This window comes from Acipenser ruthenus, chromosome 38, assembly GCF_902713425.1.
Source record: "Acipenser ruthenus chromosome 38, fAciRut3.2 maternal haplotype, whole genome shotgun sequence".
NCBI classification, from domain to species: Eukaryota; Metazoa; Chordata; class Actinopteri; order Acipenseriformes; family Acipenseridae; genus Acipenser; species Acipenser ruthenus.
The window spans coordinates 1998698-2015326 of NC_081226.1; the positions used below are offsets into that span (position 1 = coordinate 1998698).

At 40.5% G+C, this 16629-nt stretch overlaps 1 protein-coding gene across 1 annotated transcript in view; it reads right to left on the reverse strand.

Annotated features, from left to right (window-relative positions):
• Positions 1-14272: 14272 nt before the first annotated feature.
• The window catches only part of LOC117964850 (scavenger receptor cysteine-rich type 1 protein M130-like), a 32197-nt gene continuing 29840 nt past the window's right edge, over positions 14273-16629 (reverse strand). The window contains exons 24-27 of the mRNA XM_059008834.1: positions 15854-16156; positions 15254-15325; positions 14404-14793; positions 14273-14280 (exon numbers count right to left, since the gene is read on the reverse strand). Of these exons, the coding sequence (XP_058864817.1) occupies positions 14273-14280; positions 14404-14793; positions 15254-15325; positions 15854-16156 (773 nt within the window). The remainder of the gene's footprint in view (positions 14281-14403; positions 14794-15253; positions 15326-15853; positions 16157-16629) is intronic.

Below are 16629 nucleotides of genomic sequence, written 5' to 3' on the forward strand. Positions count from 1 at the left end.
ACTTCACATACAAATGAAAAATCGTGCAGTTACGATTAAAATAGAATGCATTCTTCGAGCTCGACTAACAAAGACAACTGGCTATTGCACGTGCGCGTTATTTTCAACTAGGTCTTTTATTTAAATTATGTGAAATTATGTATTTGTGAAGTCAGCCTTATTCAGTCATTTATCGATACAATCTGTTGTGGATCTGTGAAACTGCATTTACATTATGAGAGACAAAGATTATTAAATAGGTACTGTAACGGTACAATGTGTGCTATTATTATTATTATTATTATTATTATTATTATTATTATTATTATTATTATTAGTTTTGATTAAGCAGTAATTTATACTAAACACTTCCCTGCTCATATACTGTTGTTATAACACGCATATTGTTCAGGTAGAAAGGAGCTTCTGTGTGTAGAAACAAACAACGATGCAGAAAGTTATCAGCAGTAACATTAGATTCTTACCATATTTTAAATGCTGAAAACAAAACTATGGCTGGAGAAATAAAAGTGTATTGGGAATATTCATATTTATATTTGGGGACATTTTAAAAATACTATAATGTGATTTTAAAAAAAGAAAATAGAATCAATGAAGTAAAGATTATTTCATCTTCCCTCGTATTGCTGATTTGAGAGAAATCAAACCTTAATACGAGCAGAAATATCTCCTTACACAACCTCGCCTACCTGACGTTTTATCTTTATATATTGACACTCTATTAACCAACATTTCCTCTGCCATTTTTTATAAACGGATCCATCAGTATAATGTTTTTTTTTTGTGTGTGTGTCTTTTTTTGTTAAATCATTTTCATATTTTCCTGTACATTTCAAATATTATTCTTCCACATTGATGATTAAGAACCCTGACACAGCTCTCTGCTAGAAATAAACCCAACATCTGCACCTGGGTGAATAAAACCAGCAGCTCCGAGATCACTGATATACAAGCACACAAGATTACACTGCACATTACACATGCCAGATTTGAAAGAGAGAATTACGTACTTATGGATGTGTAAGATCGCTTAAAACATTTTTTATTATCTCAACCAGCGTGTCAATTAAACTTGACGTTGTCCGTCATAAAATTAAACAGCTATCTATCAATCACAAACACACACTGAATAACCAGGGCATAAACATGAGCAGAGGAGCCCTGTTTTTTTCCGCTCCAGTACTGTATCTCATCACACGGTTTTGATTGATTTCAAAATGTTACCAATCAGACAAATCTCACTGGGATGCAACTCCTTCAACAAAACAAATCAATCCACAAAAACGACAATTTGAGGAAGCAGCAGTGAGAAAATTGCAGCAATACAAGATATACAAATGAACACCATAAGACATAATGTAGACGGGTCGTGCGCCAGCACCGTGAATAATAAGACTGTAAAACACTGAAGTTCATAATAAAATGATCATTCACCATGTAAAATAATAATAATAATAATAATAATAATAATAATAATAATAATAATAATAATAATAATAATAATAATAATAATAATAAATACAACTTAATAATAGACCACTTAAATTAAGGGACATCAGATACAATTCAGCTTAAACAAATCGCTCTCAATGTTACAATTCAATTTTTAACATTTTAAACTGCTGCAGTACAACTTGTTCTTCAGTTCAACAGCAGCACTGCCTGACTATTCTGGTAGATTAACACACTATAATCTAGAAGTTACATCTTTGTGAAGTTGCAGGCTCACCAGCAGACACAGCCGTGGCCCCATGAAGTGTTATTTCTGCAATGCAACACAGCTGGAAATACACTGTGCTTGAGCAGGGACTTTCTTTACAGTGAAACAAATTCAACTTGCACAATATATACTCAGTATTTTAGATCCCATTTTACTGCATTGAGAAGTTACTGTGTCCACCTGAACACCAGTATCCCCTCACCTAGGCTGGGTTTAGGCAGGTTTGCAGGTGGAACCCAGCCTCCAGAATCTGTACCTCTACAGTTCTATCCCAGTTAACAAACTCAATAAATCAATCAATAAAAACAGCCTTGAAAGGCAAGCATCCTAATGGGCAGTTCTACCCACCAAGTCACTCAGTCCCTGGACCACTGAACTGGACTCCCTGTCTCAGAATAAATAACCGACTTCATTAAAAAGCTGTAAAGAAATAACAGCGTGGAACTTACTGGCTGGTGAGTGCAGAAGCAGGACAGTGAGACAGAAGATGGGCATGCAGCTCTCCATTGTTATCAGGACAGATGAACCCTCCTCTGAGCGAAGTCAAGACCCGTGCATAACCCCCTGAGCCAACACAGCAACTGAGAGGGTGCTCAACGCCCCACAACACCAGCAGAAACACAGCCCCCCCACCCCACCAATCACACTCAGCATGGCCTTTTTGAGACAGAAAACAGGAAGATTTCAAACAGGTGTGTTGACAAATCAGAGGGCTCTTTTCAGTTCTATCCATATATATCGCTAATACATCACTGTTTCCTCCCAGACCGCCCAGAGGTGATGAAACACACGATACGGAAGAAAGGGGGAGAGATCTGAAATTTAGACAAAGAAAAAAAAACATTTTTTTTTTAAATTTGTGTTTATGAAAAGCTTGAGAAAGCTGGGTGCAGAGAGCAAGGAACTTAGTAGTTATCTCTGAGCTCTGGGTTCGGACCCCAGCCAGGCTTCACTCTGCCTAAAGGCCTCGGTTTCGATACTCTTGCATTGCGTATCTCTTCTGGGATGTCTTCTGTTTTTGTGTGATTGAAACCTAGGATTTCCACAGCAGTGCTAAGTCTATGAAGCCGTTGTAATACCCAATTCTGTATCCCTACTTCTCTATGCCCTGTCCGTCACACAGCAGAGCCTTTTCTGTACAGGGCCGGGGCGGGATCAAAAGCTGTATTGCATTTGCAGACATGCCTGTACTGTAGGATGCTTTCAACATGTAAGATACACACCAGGTTATATAGGCAGTAGTTTCTGTTACTTGTTTGGTAACAAGGCTGACATTGCAATAATTAAGAAAAAATTACTTATCTGATCTGGTCTACACCATGGTGACTGTTCCTATTTGGCAGAAATGGGGGTAAATCTTGGGTAAGAACAGGTGGGAAGTATAGAGGCAGGCAATTCTGAGGTTCTGTAAGTCTCCTCTCCTTAGATCTTGTCACTACAGATTGGGAGCTTACAGCTCTCATCTTCACAAGCAGCTGTGTGACGTGAAGCTGTGGTTGTCTGTGTGTTGAAGCTGCTGATAACTGCTGCACAGGGTAACAGCACAGGGTGACAGTGTAATGAGAGTATTAGTGCTTGACAAGATGCAGAGAGCTGAGAATGGGATCTTTTAGTTCTAATGAAGGTACAGTGCTGGGTGATGATATGGAGTGCTTTAATGCTCATTAAGATCCAGTAGAGACTTATACAAATATTATAATAGGAATCATTAAACTATCAATGAAAAGCAATGGGGAAATGTATTTTCAATGGTAACAAGATACAGCTCAATTTCCCAATGGGACATTTTCTATTTATAATATTAACTATCATACATACTGTAATGTTCCAAAAAACCAATGCATTTAGCAGTGGTATACTGTGTCATTATAACATTGCTTTGGCAAACCAAGCTCTCTGATTGGCTGAGAGGCCTGTACAAATCTCCTAACAATGCAGAGCTGAGGAGGCGGGTCCGAAGGGGCGCTTAACCTATAAGAAGATCAAAGTGAATCTGTTAGCAACTGTGAAAAGTGTAGCGCAGCCCTCTGGTTTCTCACTGCTGGTATTGTAGGCTTTAATAGTATTAGTTATACTGCCCCACTGCTATACGAATTCCTAATCCGTACATAACACAGAATACCTACTGAGTACAGGATCTGTAAATGTTGCCAAAACCACACTGTGTGTCAGAATAGGGCTCTAACCACAGCCAGCGATTCAGAAGCCCACATGGCACGAAACAAACTTTTTAATGAGGAGCAGCATGTCCCCTAGTGGCTCAAGCAGTAAAAGCTTTTTCACTGCAGAATCTCTTTATTCATTTTACTGCTGGTAGAATTACAGCCTTCCTCCTCTGAAATGGCATCTCTCACAGAGGCGTCTGTCACATCCACATCACGTGGTGCTTGGAAGGGCTCTAATGCGTTTATTTTTTTGCCTGTATAGAGAAATTAAAAAAATTAGTCACTGATTACAAAGCAGTAAATAGAAAATACCTAAAGTACCTGAGGTATTATTATTATTATTATTATTATTATTATTATTATTATTATTATTATTATTATTATTATTATTATTATTATTATTAGTTTATTTGGCAATGCAAGGTTACAGTGCTAATACAATATTTAAATACAGTGTAGCTTACAGTAAGTGTAAATACAACTAGATGCACTATGAGATAAGAAGAAACAATTTAGGATGAAGACCATTTGTATCTACAATGACCTAATTGTAGTGCAATAGTGCAAGGATAGTGCATCAGCTGAGGATCCAGTAACATGGTGCTGAGGTCAGCAAGTCCAGTGAAGCCTTTTGAAGGAAAACGTTATCTCGGAATTCAGGCATGGACAGGTATTCCCGTGTTACAGATTACTGACTGACAGTCCATTTCTTGAGACAGTATTTTCATTGTAATAAATGGAAAGGAAAGATGAAAAAAGAAATCAGGTAAAAATGCTGACATTGAAACCCCCGAGTCTGGAGGCCGCAGCTGCTACAGATTCAGCAGACTCTGCAGGCTCCCATGAATCACATTACACAAGTCTGATTGTGCCTGTTTGCTCCCACTTATCACCCCTTAGGCAAATTAAGAACCCATCAATGAATAAAATGAACATACAATCACATGTTGATAATGACAAACTTCAATTTTTTTGCCTTGCCCAAACAGTGATCTTACACAGAAGTGCAAATGACTGTTGCGGGCCTGGGTCTGCGGTTCTGACCCGGGAAATGCAGGTCACCTGGGTGGTTTGAAACAACCTGTGCCTTAATTTTAGTGCCTTGCCCTTTGATCAATATTGGGCACACTGTCTTTTACAAAAGCACCCTCTGAAAAAGGCTTTGACTATTGCGCAATAAACTCCAATACAACATAACTTGCCTTTATTGAAGCATCACTTTCAGTTTTTGCTTTACTGAACATGTTCCACTGCAAATCAATACTTTTTAAAAATTCTGCAGCTTTATCTTTTTTTCTTTCCTTCTAACTTGTCATATTTTGTTTGCTTAGTTTCCTCACATCCAATTCCTTTAAGACCTTACCGGTACATCCGAGTCCTTTAAGAATATTGCAAAGTCTAAACAATGCAAACATCCAGAAATGAGTGAAAGGGATGTCAAGGGTTCATTTTGCAAAATGATACAAAAATAATGTGCAAATGAAGTATTTATTCCGCAAACTATCTCTGAACTCATCGCCGTGGTGGGTCTCGTCTAAAATAACCTAGATGTGAACGAGGTTAGGGTTGCAAGCATGCAAGAATTTTGACATCAAAAGCTTTGCAAAGCAAAGTACCACAACATCTCAATATATCAGGAGTGAGAGACAGAGAAAGTGAAGGAAAGCAGGGCAGGTGTGATACCACAGGGGCTGATATTAATCTGTTTAACAAAAAAAAATCGCATTTTCATATTTTTATAAATATCTTCTTAAACAAGATTAACATCACCCTTATTTTTATTATGTAACATTTAAAATCTAGATGATTTTTTTAAAGCCTACTTAATCATTGTGAAAAACAAAAATGCATTTTGAAAAGAAAGTTTCCCTCAATTTTCTGACTTTTTTTTTTTTTTTAAATATAAAATAAACATAGAGAAGGTTTTTCCTGCTTCCTCTGGCAAGTGCTCTCAGCTGCAGCTGTTTCTTTCTTCAGTCTTGTCAGCAATGGGCCACATATGCAAATAATACATTTAAAGACTGAAACTTAACTCCCCTACATAGCAAATGCTCCACTACAAGTGCACAGTGTAATGAGAATCCACATGAAATGAATAAACTATCGATAGCTACATGCCACTGTTTCTGTTTCAAGTCGATGACTTCTGAACACTTGGCTGTGGTTAGAGCCCTATTCTGACACACAGTGTGGTTTTGGCAGCATTTACAGATCCTGTACTCAGTAGGTATTCTGTGTTATGTACGGATTAGGAATTCATATAGAACTGAGGCAGTATAACTAATACTATTAAAGCCTACAATACCAGCAGTGAGAAAACCAGATGGCGGTGCTACACTTTTCACAGTTGTTAACAGACTCACTTTGATCTTCTTCTAGGTTAAGTGCCCCTTTGGACCTGCCTCCTCAGCTCTGCATTGTTAGGAGAGTTGTACAGGCCTTTCAGCCAATCAGAGAGCTTGGTTTGCCAAAGCAATGTTATAATGGTATAGTATACCACTAGCAAATGCATTGGTTTTTGGAACATTTCTGTATGTATGATAGTTAGTATTATACATGGTAAAAGTCCCATTGGGAAATTGAGGTGTATCTTGTTACCATTGAAAATACAGTTCACCATTGCTTTTCATTCATAGTTTAATGATTCCTATGATAATATTGATATAAGGCTCTACAGGATCTTAATGAGCATTAAAGCACTCCATATACATCACCCAGCGCTGTATCTTCATGAGAAGAAGGTACATGTCTGCATCTTGTCAAGCACTAATACTCTCATTACACTGTCTCCCTGTGCTGTTACCCTGTGCAGCAGTTATCAGCAGCTTCAGCACACAGACGACCACAGCTTCACGTCACACAGCTGCTTGTTTTTCAGATTCTGTACAAACCACAGAGTCGGCGCAGCTCTTGGTCTCGGGCTGGTGTGAAGATGAGAGCTGTAAGCTCCCAATCTGTAGTGACAACATCTAAGGAGAGGGGACTTACAGAACCTCAGAATTGAACGACGAAGTATAAAATTCTGCTGTGTTGGCTGGTGCTATTTCAAGTTATTTGCTTATTAACTATTATTTTATTATTTTTCTTTGAAGAAAAAAATGCTTTGTTTCATGTTTTATACACAGTTGTATGTTAAATTGATGTCTGCAGTCGCTGTTCCCCTAGTACATTAAAGCCTCTTTCACACTGGCATGCTCTGTCCGGGTTGTGACCTGGTGTCACGCGGGTGGGCTACGTGATTTCACACTGGTTTTTGAAGAATCAGGGTCGACCTGGGTGACAGAAGCAAGTAAATGCACGCACGCAATGCCCAAGAAGCAGCTTCCATCCAAGCTTCACTGGATTGACTCGTCAGGCAAATGTTCATCCCTGCTGCAATCTGGCTCATGGGGTGTCTCAGTCAACAAAAATATTGTTCAACAGAAAAAACAGAAATGTTGCTTGCGGAAGTGAAACCTTCACGCAGGCGTGGCTGTTTGTTGCTTCGTTGGCTTACGAACAGCCATCATGCATTTTGTCTCGCTCAACCCGAGTCAAAGTGTGTCGACCCACATCCTGAGGTGGGTCGCTGCCGACCCAGGGTACGTGGTATTGTGACCCGGGTAGCCAGAACCCAGGTTGGGACCGGGGTAGGAGCGTTAGTGTGAAAGGGGCTTGCGCCTTCATTATTTCCTCCAAACAGCATACCTGCCTCTATACTTACCACCAGTCCTGACCCCAGCCTCACCCCCCATTTCCACCAACAGGGACAGTCGCCAGGAGTTCTGCAGCCAACTGCGATCCACTAAGGAAGGATACCTTTCTGGCTACCACTGCTCCCCCCCATTATACAAAGGGAATGGGCTCTCCACAGCTCAGACCTACTGCTCAGGCCGTCTTAATGTCAGCAGGAAGGGGACATTTATAAAATCACCTTTTCTCCAAAATGTTTAAAATGTGCATTATCAAAGAGGTACTCATCCAATAGCAGTGGGTCAAAAAAACCAATGTGAGGGTTCCCCTTAGCTTTATGAGTATAATAACTAGGCTCATATTTGACTTTAGAATGGTTTGGGGGCCACTAGACCTTAGTTTTGCCATTACTTTAAAGCTGTTTGATTCAACTGACCTTATAGTAACCTTATCCTGTCCATACATGGCAGAAAAGGGGGTTTGTAACTCCTATTTTATTTATTGTGTTGTCCAGCAACACCACTGGAATTCAAAACCCCAAAATATTTCAAAAAAATAGAACAGCAGCACACTAACACTTATTACAAGAATGCCTTCGAATTAATTGACTTGTGAGCTTGTTTGTATGGAATTGTGATGTAGCACCCCCCCTGCTGGCAGGTGCAGTACATCACACTTTCAGGATCATCTACAGTGCTGGTAAACAATGGAGTCCGAAGTGTGTATTGTAGGGCGGAAATGCCAGTGGGACAGTTTTATTAGAATTCACAGGGTTAGGCCACTGGCCCTTTAAGAAAGAAAAAACTAATTTGATTGGTTTTACGTTTGGCCTATATAACCTGGTGTGTATCTTACATGTTGAAAGCATCCTACAGTACAGGCATGTCTGCAAATGCAATACAGCTTTTGATCCCGCCCCGGCCCTGTACAGACAAGGCTCTGCTGTGTGATGGACAGGGCATAGAGAAGTAGGGATACAGAATTGGGTATTACAACGGCTTCATAGACTTAGCACTGCTGTGGAAATTTACAGAAGAGTAAAATTAAAGATCTTGGTGTATTTTTAATGATATGGTTAGTAATTTGCTTTTTGCACCTACAGTGTGACGGGAGACCCAAGTACCTCAAAGAGAGTTTGCTAGAAAATGTTCGACAGCCGCTAATCACTCTTATGATCCACCGTTGGTTTTCCAATTTTCATTGCTCTGTGTGTTTTTTTGTTTTGGCTTCACCCACCACCCTTTCAAGTGTTACATTGTATAACCACCCTTTGTATGCAGCTCCAGAGCGGCACAACACGCCTACAGCTACAGCCAAAAGTGTTGCATCACCTCAAATTCGGGGGGTTGAGACATAATTCAAAATAAAAAAATACAACTTTATGAACATCATTTTGATATTTTATTTAACATCATGTAATCAAAGAAACAACAAAATGATATCGCAAATAAAGTCTACCGGAAAAATAGTAGTACTGTTAGATTTCAAAATGTCGCATTTTTCAATTTGTCATTTTTTTCATTAAGTATATGGAAAACTACAACACGCTATGTCATTCAATATGTCACCGTAACATTATTCAGCAGGTTTCATTCGACGTTATGAATCAAAATTGGTTAATTCTATAGGGTGATGCTAAACTTTCGGCCATCGCTGTAGATCTAGGACCACCTTCATAAAACTCAATTTAGTTAATCTAGAGCCTTTAAGAAGTATACCTGCTTATTAAGAGCACAGTTTGCCTCGAGCAAAGGTAGCATTGCAGAGAATAAAAGCAGCCCAACGAAGCACTTTCACAGGGACACAAACGCCTGTGGACTGAGCGCTAGCAAGAACATTGTAATATTTCACATTAGTATTCAAAACCGATTTGAAATCTTGTTTCTCTGAAGTCTTTTTTTTTTCATAAAAAGGAATATTTTAGTTCCCGGTGATCCTAAATTCCACTTCAAGAAGAAAGTTTGCATTTAATTAATGCTGTTTCCATTTGTTAATGTGATAGGTACACGGTAATGAATGCAAAAAAGACAATTCATTAATTTATTAATATGTCATGCGGCGACTGTCGTGTTAGGCTTCATGTGTGTGCAAGCACTTAACCACTCTGTGTTTATCATTACTAATCTGGACACCAAGGCAGCCTCGCTATCTCTTTCTAATATCTGACTTGTACAATGGCTGCTGTAACGTTTACATTTCCTAAAATATACCTAAGAGCTCGTCTATAGTAAAGGTGTGTATTCCATCTATATGTAAGGCTTTAGATTTTCATAAAGCTCACCTATATATGTCCACGTGTGTCAAACTATACTCAAAAGAAAAAAAAAACATGTTTTCATGTCTGCTTTGTCAAGGTAATTCATTATTTTGTGTCTTAAACATATTAAACACTCGCCTGCTGTGTTTATAAAATACATCATTTAATACATGCGTTTTCCTAGGAATATAGCATATAAAATAAGATAAACAGGTGGATCCTTGAGTTTAGATTTTGGTTGCCAACGTAGAGAGTTTTTTCTATGCTTTGCCGCAGAAAAAAGAAAAAGCAACTTTATATTGTTCTGTTCAAATCTTTGTGTAATCATAACTGAAAAGCATTCAAATATTCATCTATCCGGACAGAAAACCCTTTGAGAAACAGTAGCTTGTGGATATTTAAAAAACCCCAAAAAACATTTTCGTGCTTGTTTACAAATAACTGTGTACTAATAAATTATATTGCAATAAAGATCATAGTATGCATTTAGAAATCCTGTTACATCTTCAGAGCTGACATTTTTTTAAATTGAAATCTTGCCTCTTCTCAATCTCACACGATTAGTCTCCCAGTGAGATCAAAACTGCTTTCACACATGACCAGAGACCGAGGGTTATGACGTGTCACCATACCTAAGGAAATATTTAGCCTGTTGTGTGTTTAACATAGGAAGGGCCAGTGAATACTCAAGTTTGTATCTTTAAAGCTGCACCCTCGATTCTTCAGTTGGTAATTCAGCGGGTCAGCCAGTTATGCCAGAGCTCCAGTAATAAAGTGTTCAACAAGAGAGGTTGTCTCATAAAATGTTCTGTCAGGGAAAGAGGTATCGGTGAAACTTGCTCAGTGAATGTTCAGCTATGGTCAAAGGTTTTGCATCACCTTGAATTTTAGAACTGAGACTTGAGTATATTGAAAACAACAAAGTGGTATGCAAGTCAATATGTCAACATAAGATTATTCAGCAGGTTTCATTCGACTTTCTGAAGCAAAATGAGTTAATTCTGTAGGATGATGCAAAACCTTTGGCCAGTTATTTTTTGTGACAATGCAGCCTTTTTTTGCAGGCTGTTGCACATACATAGTAAGTACAGTTAAAGGAACCTTGAATACATTCTCTGTGTATTACATTAACCATTTTTACAACAAAAACACACGCCATCCGCCAGATGATAAATTAGACTTTATTGTTTAAAAATAGAATACAGCCTTCAAGCCATTGCACACTCTGCAAGAAATGCTATACGTTTAGAAATGGTACATTAAAACAGAATACATATATTCAAATAAAAAAAAAACTAACATTTTAATATAGACATCATTTTTTATCTGCACACCAAGCTCCAAATGAATTACAAACAGCGTAACTATCAAGAGTTGGGCTGCAGGAATTCTGTAAATCCAAACTTTACAACAGAATTTCAAAACAATCCATTTTCAAACCAGATCCCCTTTGAAACTGCACACCACCACAATTACAGGCTGAAAGAGGGAACACAGACCCCTATTAAAACACAATCTGTATTTAAAGACTGGATTTAAAAGAAAACCTGACCAGAAGAGACATTGCTAGAAAAAATGGACACAAAATACACAGACAGCAGACTGCCAAGCGAATCTCCTTTAAATTTGGAAATCTGTATATACCTTCATAATTGTGATGGGGGTGCACACAAAAACCATTGATATAACAATGTGTTTCACAAAACCCACCCAATGGCTATTAGTTACATTTTGAACTGTTTCAGTTACTTTGGTAGCCAGAAACAATGATTTTTAAAAAATATATATATATATATAAAATACTGATCTTTGAGGTTGCTTCAGTTAGCATTCGCGACATGGTTTCCTAATTTGATGCTTGTTTCTAACAAAATGCAATTTTGCAGCATAAAGGGAAAAATTCATATTTGACATGAAGCACTTTTATGAGAAGCCTGCTAAATATTCAGCCAATGGAGTTTCACTGTGAAATCCCAGAAGGCGGCTGGAACTGCAGTGAAACTGGCAGGTTTACAGTTAATGGCGCTCTTACAGCTCTAGAACTTTAGGGGGCTCCAGCTGCCCCTCTATTCTCCTCCCAGACACACTGCCAGCCTCACAGCGCCCCACCATCTCCTGGAGACTCCTCCCCAACATCATCGTAGTCAGTCCTGTCAGGTGCAGCGGGTCCTTCTTCAGGGGGCAGTGCGGCCCGGGCATTCTCCTCTCCAGGGGGAGTGAGGGGAAAACCTGCCAAAGAGAGACACACACAATCAGGGACTGGTTGGGTTTACGCAGTGGGAGGGTTCACACAGATCTGGGGTCAGGGATTGGTTGAAGCAATGGGTGTGATTAGAGTGCCATGGGTGGTTTCTGAGAGATTCAGAACTTCTCAAACTCCACTGCCTGGTAGCGACACCTGCTGGATGAGGTGGGAGTGGGGCAGTTACAGGCTCCCCCACAGCGTGCTGCTCCTGGGCAGTAGGGTGTGCTGTGCTGAAGCGGGGCAGGATATCTGAGGGGCCATCCCAATCCCTCCCCACTATAGACTCCAGTCCCCCTTACCTTGGATGGGGTTCCCCTCACTGTCCTCCACATCATAGTAGCCAGAGGGAAGTTCGTCATAATGGAAACTCCCTAGGAACAGGAATCAAGGTTAGCTCTGAAGTTTGACCTGCTTTCACCCACAGCATATTAACTCCCTCCTATTGTCCACTAACAGAGTTACAGGGTTCACAGTGCTAAATAAAACTGTTTACATAACATTAAGACTGACCCATCAAATGCAGAAAAACTACTTGCAACCTAGAATCAAACCCACTCTACTGATCAACGGGCATGGCGGGGGATGTTGCACAGTCCTGGGACTTACCTGCACAAACAAGATGCAGTGACTGAGGGTTTGACAGACATGAGCTAAATTAGGAACCTGATTGAATACATTTACTTTCTCCAAGACTGGGTTTGGTGCAGGGCTTCTCTACAGGGCTTGTCTGCAAGAACTCACCTGATAAATCTTCTGGGTTACTGTTCATAGGGACGGCATCGTCATAGTACCCTGGGGTCTCTCCTTCCAGAGAGGGCATCGATTCACCTAAAAGAGACAGAGAACAGCATTAGTGTTACAGACCAGAAAGAGCACTGCTTCACCTAAACCAGACAGAGAACAGAATCGGTGATACAGGTAAGAGAATTGTTTCTTCATAGGTTTGTAACACAGCCCCCCTTACCTGGGATGGGGTTCCCCTCACTGTCCTCCACATCATCGTAGTCAGAGGGCAGCTCATCCGAAAGGAAACTCCCTGGAACAGGAGACAGGGTTAGTGCTGCCTGCTTTCACTCTGCAAATTCACTACCTGCTACTTGTTGCACACTGACTACTATTGTAGCTGTTGTTCAATGTTTGGATTACTGAATTCAGGATAGGAAATTAAACAGTGGTTTTGTGATCTACACCCTAAGTAACTACATATTATCTACTGTTTGCTGCTCTGTTCCTGTCTGTCTCGCACTCTTTGTAGTGTTTCCTGTGATGAGAGGTTTACAAGTCTGCTGCTTTGAGTCATGTTTGTGGTTTGTGTGGCAGTGTGATGTGTGTGTTGGCTCTCTCTTTCTCCACTCCAACTCCCCTCTTACTCACCTCTCCTGGGCGCATCATAGGTTCCCTGTCTGGCCAGTTTGTACTCAATCTCCTCGTAAACGGCTTCATGGAAGGGGTCAAGCTCCTCAGCAATCCCTATGGGAGGAAACAGGCTCTTATTCACAGTGACACAGCTCTGCACACACTGTACTGAACAGCACAGCCTTCAGTGATCCACAGTGCATGAACACCATTTTGTTTCTTTATTTAAAACTGCCATTTTAACAGCTCTTTAATTAATGACAGAACTTGTCAAGATTGTGTCCTCTGCTGCCCCTACTGCAGCAGCCTGGTATCCCACATGAGGGTCAATACAAGCTTTTTCTCTAACCAGATCATTAATAGAAGAGAATGATTTATAAATTGTCATCTGAGATGCACAGAACAAGGATCGCTGCTATAAAGGATCTGGGTAGTGCATTTGTGTTGTCTGGAAAGCACTGCAGATTTAAAATGCTGGTGTAGGGCATTACTAAATACAAACCTAGAACAGCGCACTAGGACCTGAGTGTGTCACCTTCCTGAGCTTGCATCTCTTTAAAGGGATTTGTTCCCTACCTCTCCTCAGCATCCTGTTGTGCTGCAGCTGCCCGGCTAACAGGACCAACACCACAAAGAGCAGAGCTCCCAGCACGATGCAGGCTATCAATGGGATGGTCATGTCTCTCTGTGGCTGCAGCCTGGATGGAGAGGCTTCTGTTGGAGAGGAGGACAGACAGACACTTCTGTAAACAGTTGGGTAATGTACTGTAAATGAAGCAAAAAAGCTGTATTCACATTGCTTACATAGGAAAGCCCTAACTGAGGCCTCCCTTCGTTTATCCACATGACTCCCAAATTCAGAACGCTACACAATAAGAAACATTTCCCCCTAGAGCTGTGCTTTTGTGTTTATGTTTATAAGAGTGTAGTCTGAAGTAAAACAAAATGAAATGTCTTAATATTTGCAATGTAAGCAAGTACTCCCTGCCAAACACAACAGAGCATCTCCCCAGTACAGCTAATTCCCCATCTCCCCTGCTCAGATAACCCCCTCTCTCACCTGCACAGGTAACCCATGCGTCCTCTTTGTGGTAGCAGTCATTGTGTCCCAGTTGAGAGCGCCGGCAGTCCCACAGGTGCATCTCGCTGCCCCTGCAGTTGACCTCGTCCAGCCAGATGATGCCATTCCCTTGTCCAAACATAGCCTCACCACCCCCTGTGCTCTCTGCTGCCCCACAGCCTACTTGTCTGCAGACCACTTGGGCGTCCTTCAGGTCCCAGGAGTCATCGCAGACTGTCCCCCAGGACCCCTCGAACCGCACCTCCACCCGTCCGGAGCAGGGACTTGAGCTTCCAGCTAGCCTCAGCTCTGCTGGCTCTGGAATAAAACAGCAGGGCTTACTGAATCAGTTCAGCACAGAGGCTGCTGTGTGATTATTAGAGGTAGGCTTGGTATTCACATCTAGGAATGCACTGTTCCATTGTTCACTTATAAAAAAAGACACATACCTTTCCCTTAAGGTCTGTTATAAGTTGTCCTGCTTTGTAGTCTCTTTACTATTGGAAACTATGAGATCGCTAATTTTAATCAGCACTGCAGCAGAAAATTACAAATTTGGCTCAAATGAACGGTAAACAGGTAACAATTCACAACTGTGTAGGAATAAGACATCTTTGACATGTTTGGATACCCTTCCCTACCTGTACTTAATACAGTATGTCTCTGTAAAATGACTAATTGTATGCATTACTTTTACAATTGCATATTTCTATGTGTGATATCAGTTAGTATGAATCTAATAATTCTCAAGGGTCAAGTCAATGAAATACGAACCCACCTGAGCAGTGCTCCTGAGTGAGGTCTTCAGAGCAGTTCTTGGGTATGCTGGAGACAGTTGGCTTCTTTTCCACTGTTAAAAACAAACGACAAAATTGTGTTTTATTCACACTGCTAAAGCATGGGTATGTTTTGTGTCTCTTGGTGGTGAGTATAGTGGAGACATGTCCACAGGGAAGCTCACAGGTGCAGTATGCCAACTTGTATCCCTAAAGTTTCATCTTGTAAACTCATACTGAAGGAATGAGTTTACAAGCTGGAATACGTAGTGCATTAATCCTGATTAAATAACTAAATCAATTAACAAATAACACTGTAGCTGAGCACAGCCCTGCTCTGGCCTCTCCAGTGTGGTGGGTATTACAGTAAGTTTGGTCAGGGCTCAGTATCTGCTGCTCTAGGGTTGGAGATATCAACTAGACCCCTCTTAGAAAGAGCAGTGCCTCCAATAACACAGCTTCACGTTGTATTGCTGGTGTTCGGGGAGGCATGTTCTGGTTATCACTGGAAAAGGATTTAAAGCTGTGGTCTTTCGGGTGGCTGTTTAGCTGCTGAGCCATTAGGTCAGCAGCAGAAGAAAAACAGAGAGAGAGATCTTTACCTTTGCAGTCAATCTCAGCCACCTCATCATTCAGGCAGTCGTTTTGACCCCAGGGTAAAGATGGACACTGCCACAGTGTAGAGTCATGCCCTCTGCATTTAACATTATCAAGCCACTTGCGCGCAGTGCTAGATGCTGGAAGTGGCATTGATATTTCAGAACTCTCTCCACAGTCGACCTCACGGCATATCATCTTAACTGTGTTTTTATCCATGCCGTTATAGCAGACGCTGCCCCAGGTGCCATTGTAGAAAACCTCTGCCAGTCCAGAACAGCCCCGAGACAGTCTCAGCTTCTTGAACTCTGTGTCACAAACAATAGAAATACGTTAATGTAAACATTCCGGATTACAAAACTTCTGCTTCATTAAAAGATTTTCAGTAAAAGTGAAATCATGAAATGGATTAACTACCCCCTGCCTGGAGGAGACGAGCATACATACTCCTTGGTATATTTCTTAATTATTGGAAATGTTAAAGAAATTGCAATCAAAATAAGCACAAATGCAATCACAATAAATAAATACAAACAGCTCAAGTAAAACATTTTAAAACCATTGTTGTGCGTTTATGTTTTCATTTATATTGCTTCCTTCATATCTTTCAGTTCTCACTAACACCTTACAAAATCCTGCTGTTAAACTGAAAGGTAAAGTCTTATCCAACTGGCCTTTTCCCTTTCTTTTAAAACCAATTACCCGTCTTCATCTATTTTACATTTATCTGGAGAAGCGCTTACTCAATTGTGAAGCAACTTGAGGTTATCTAGGAGAGTCA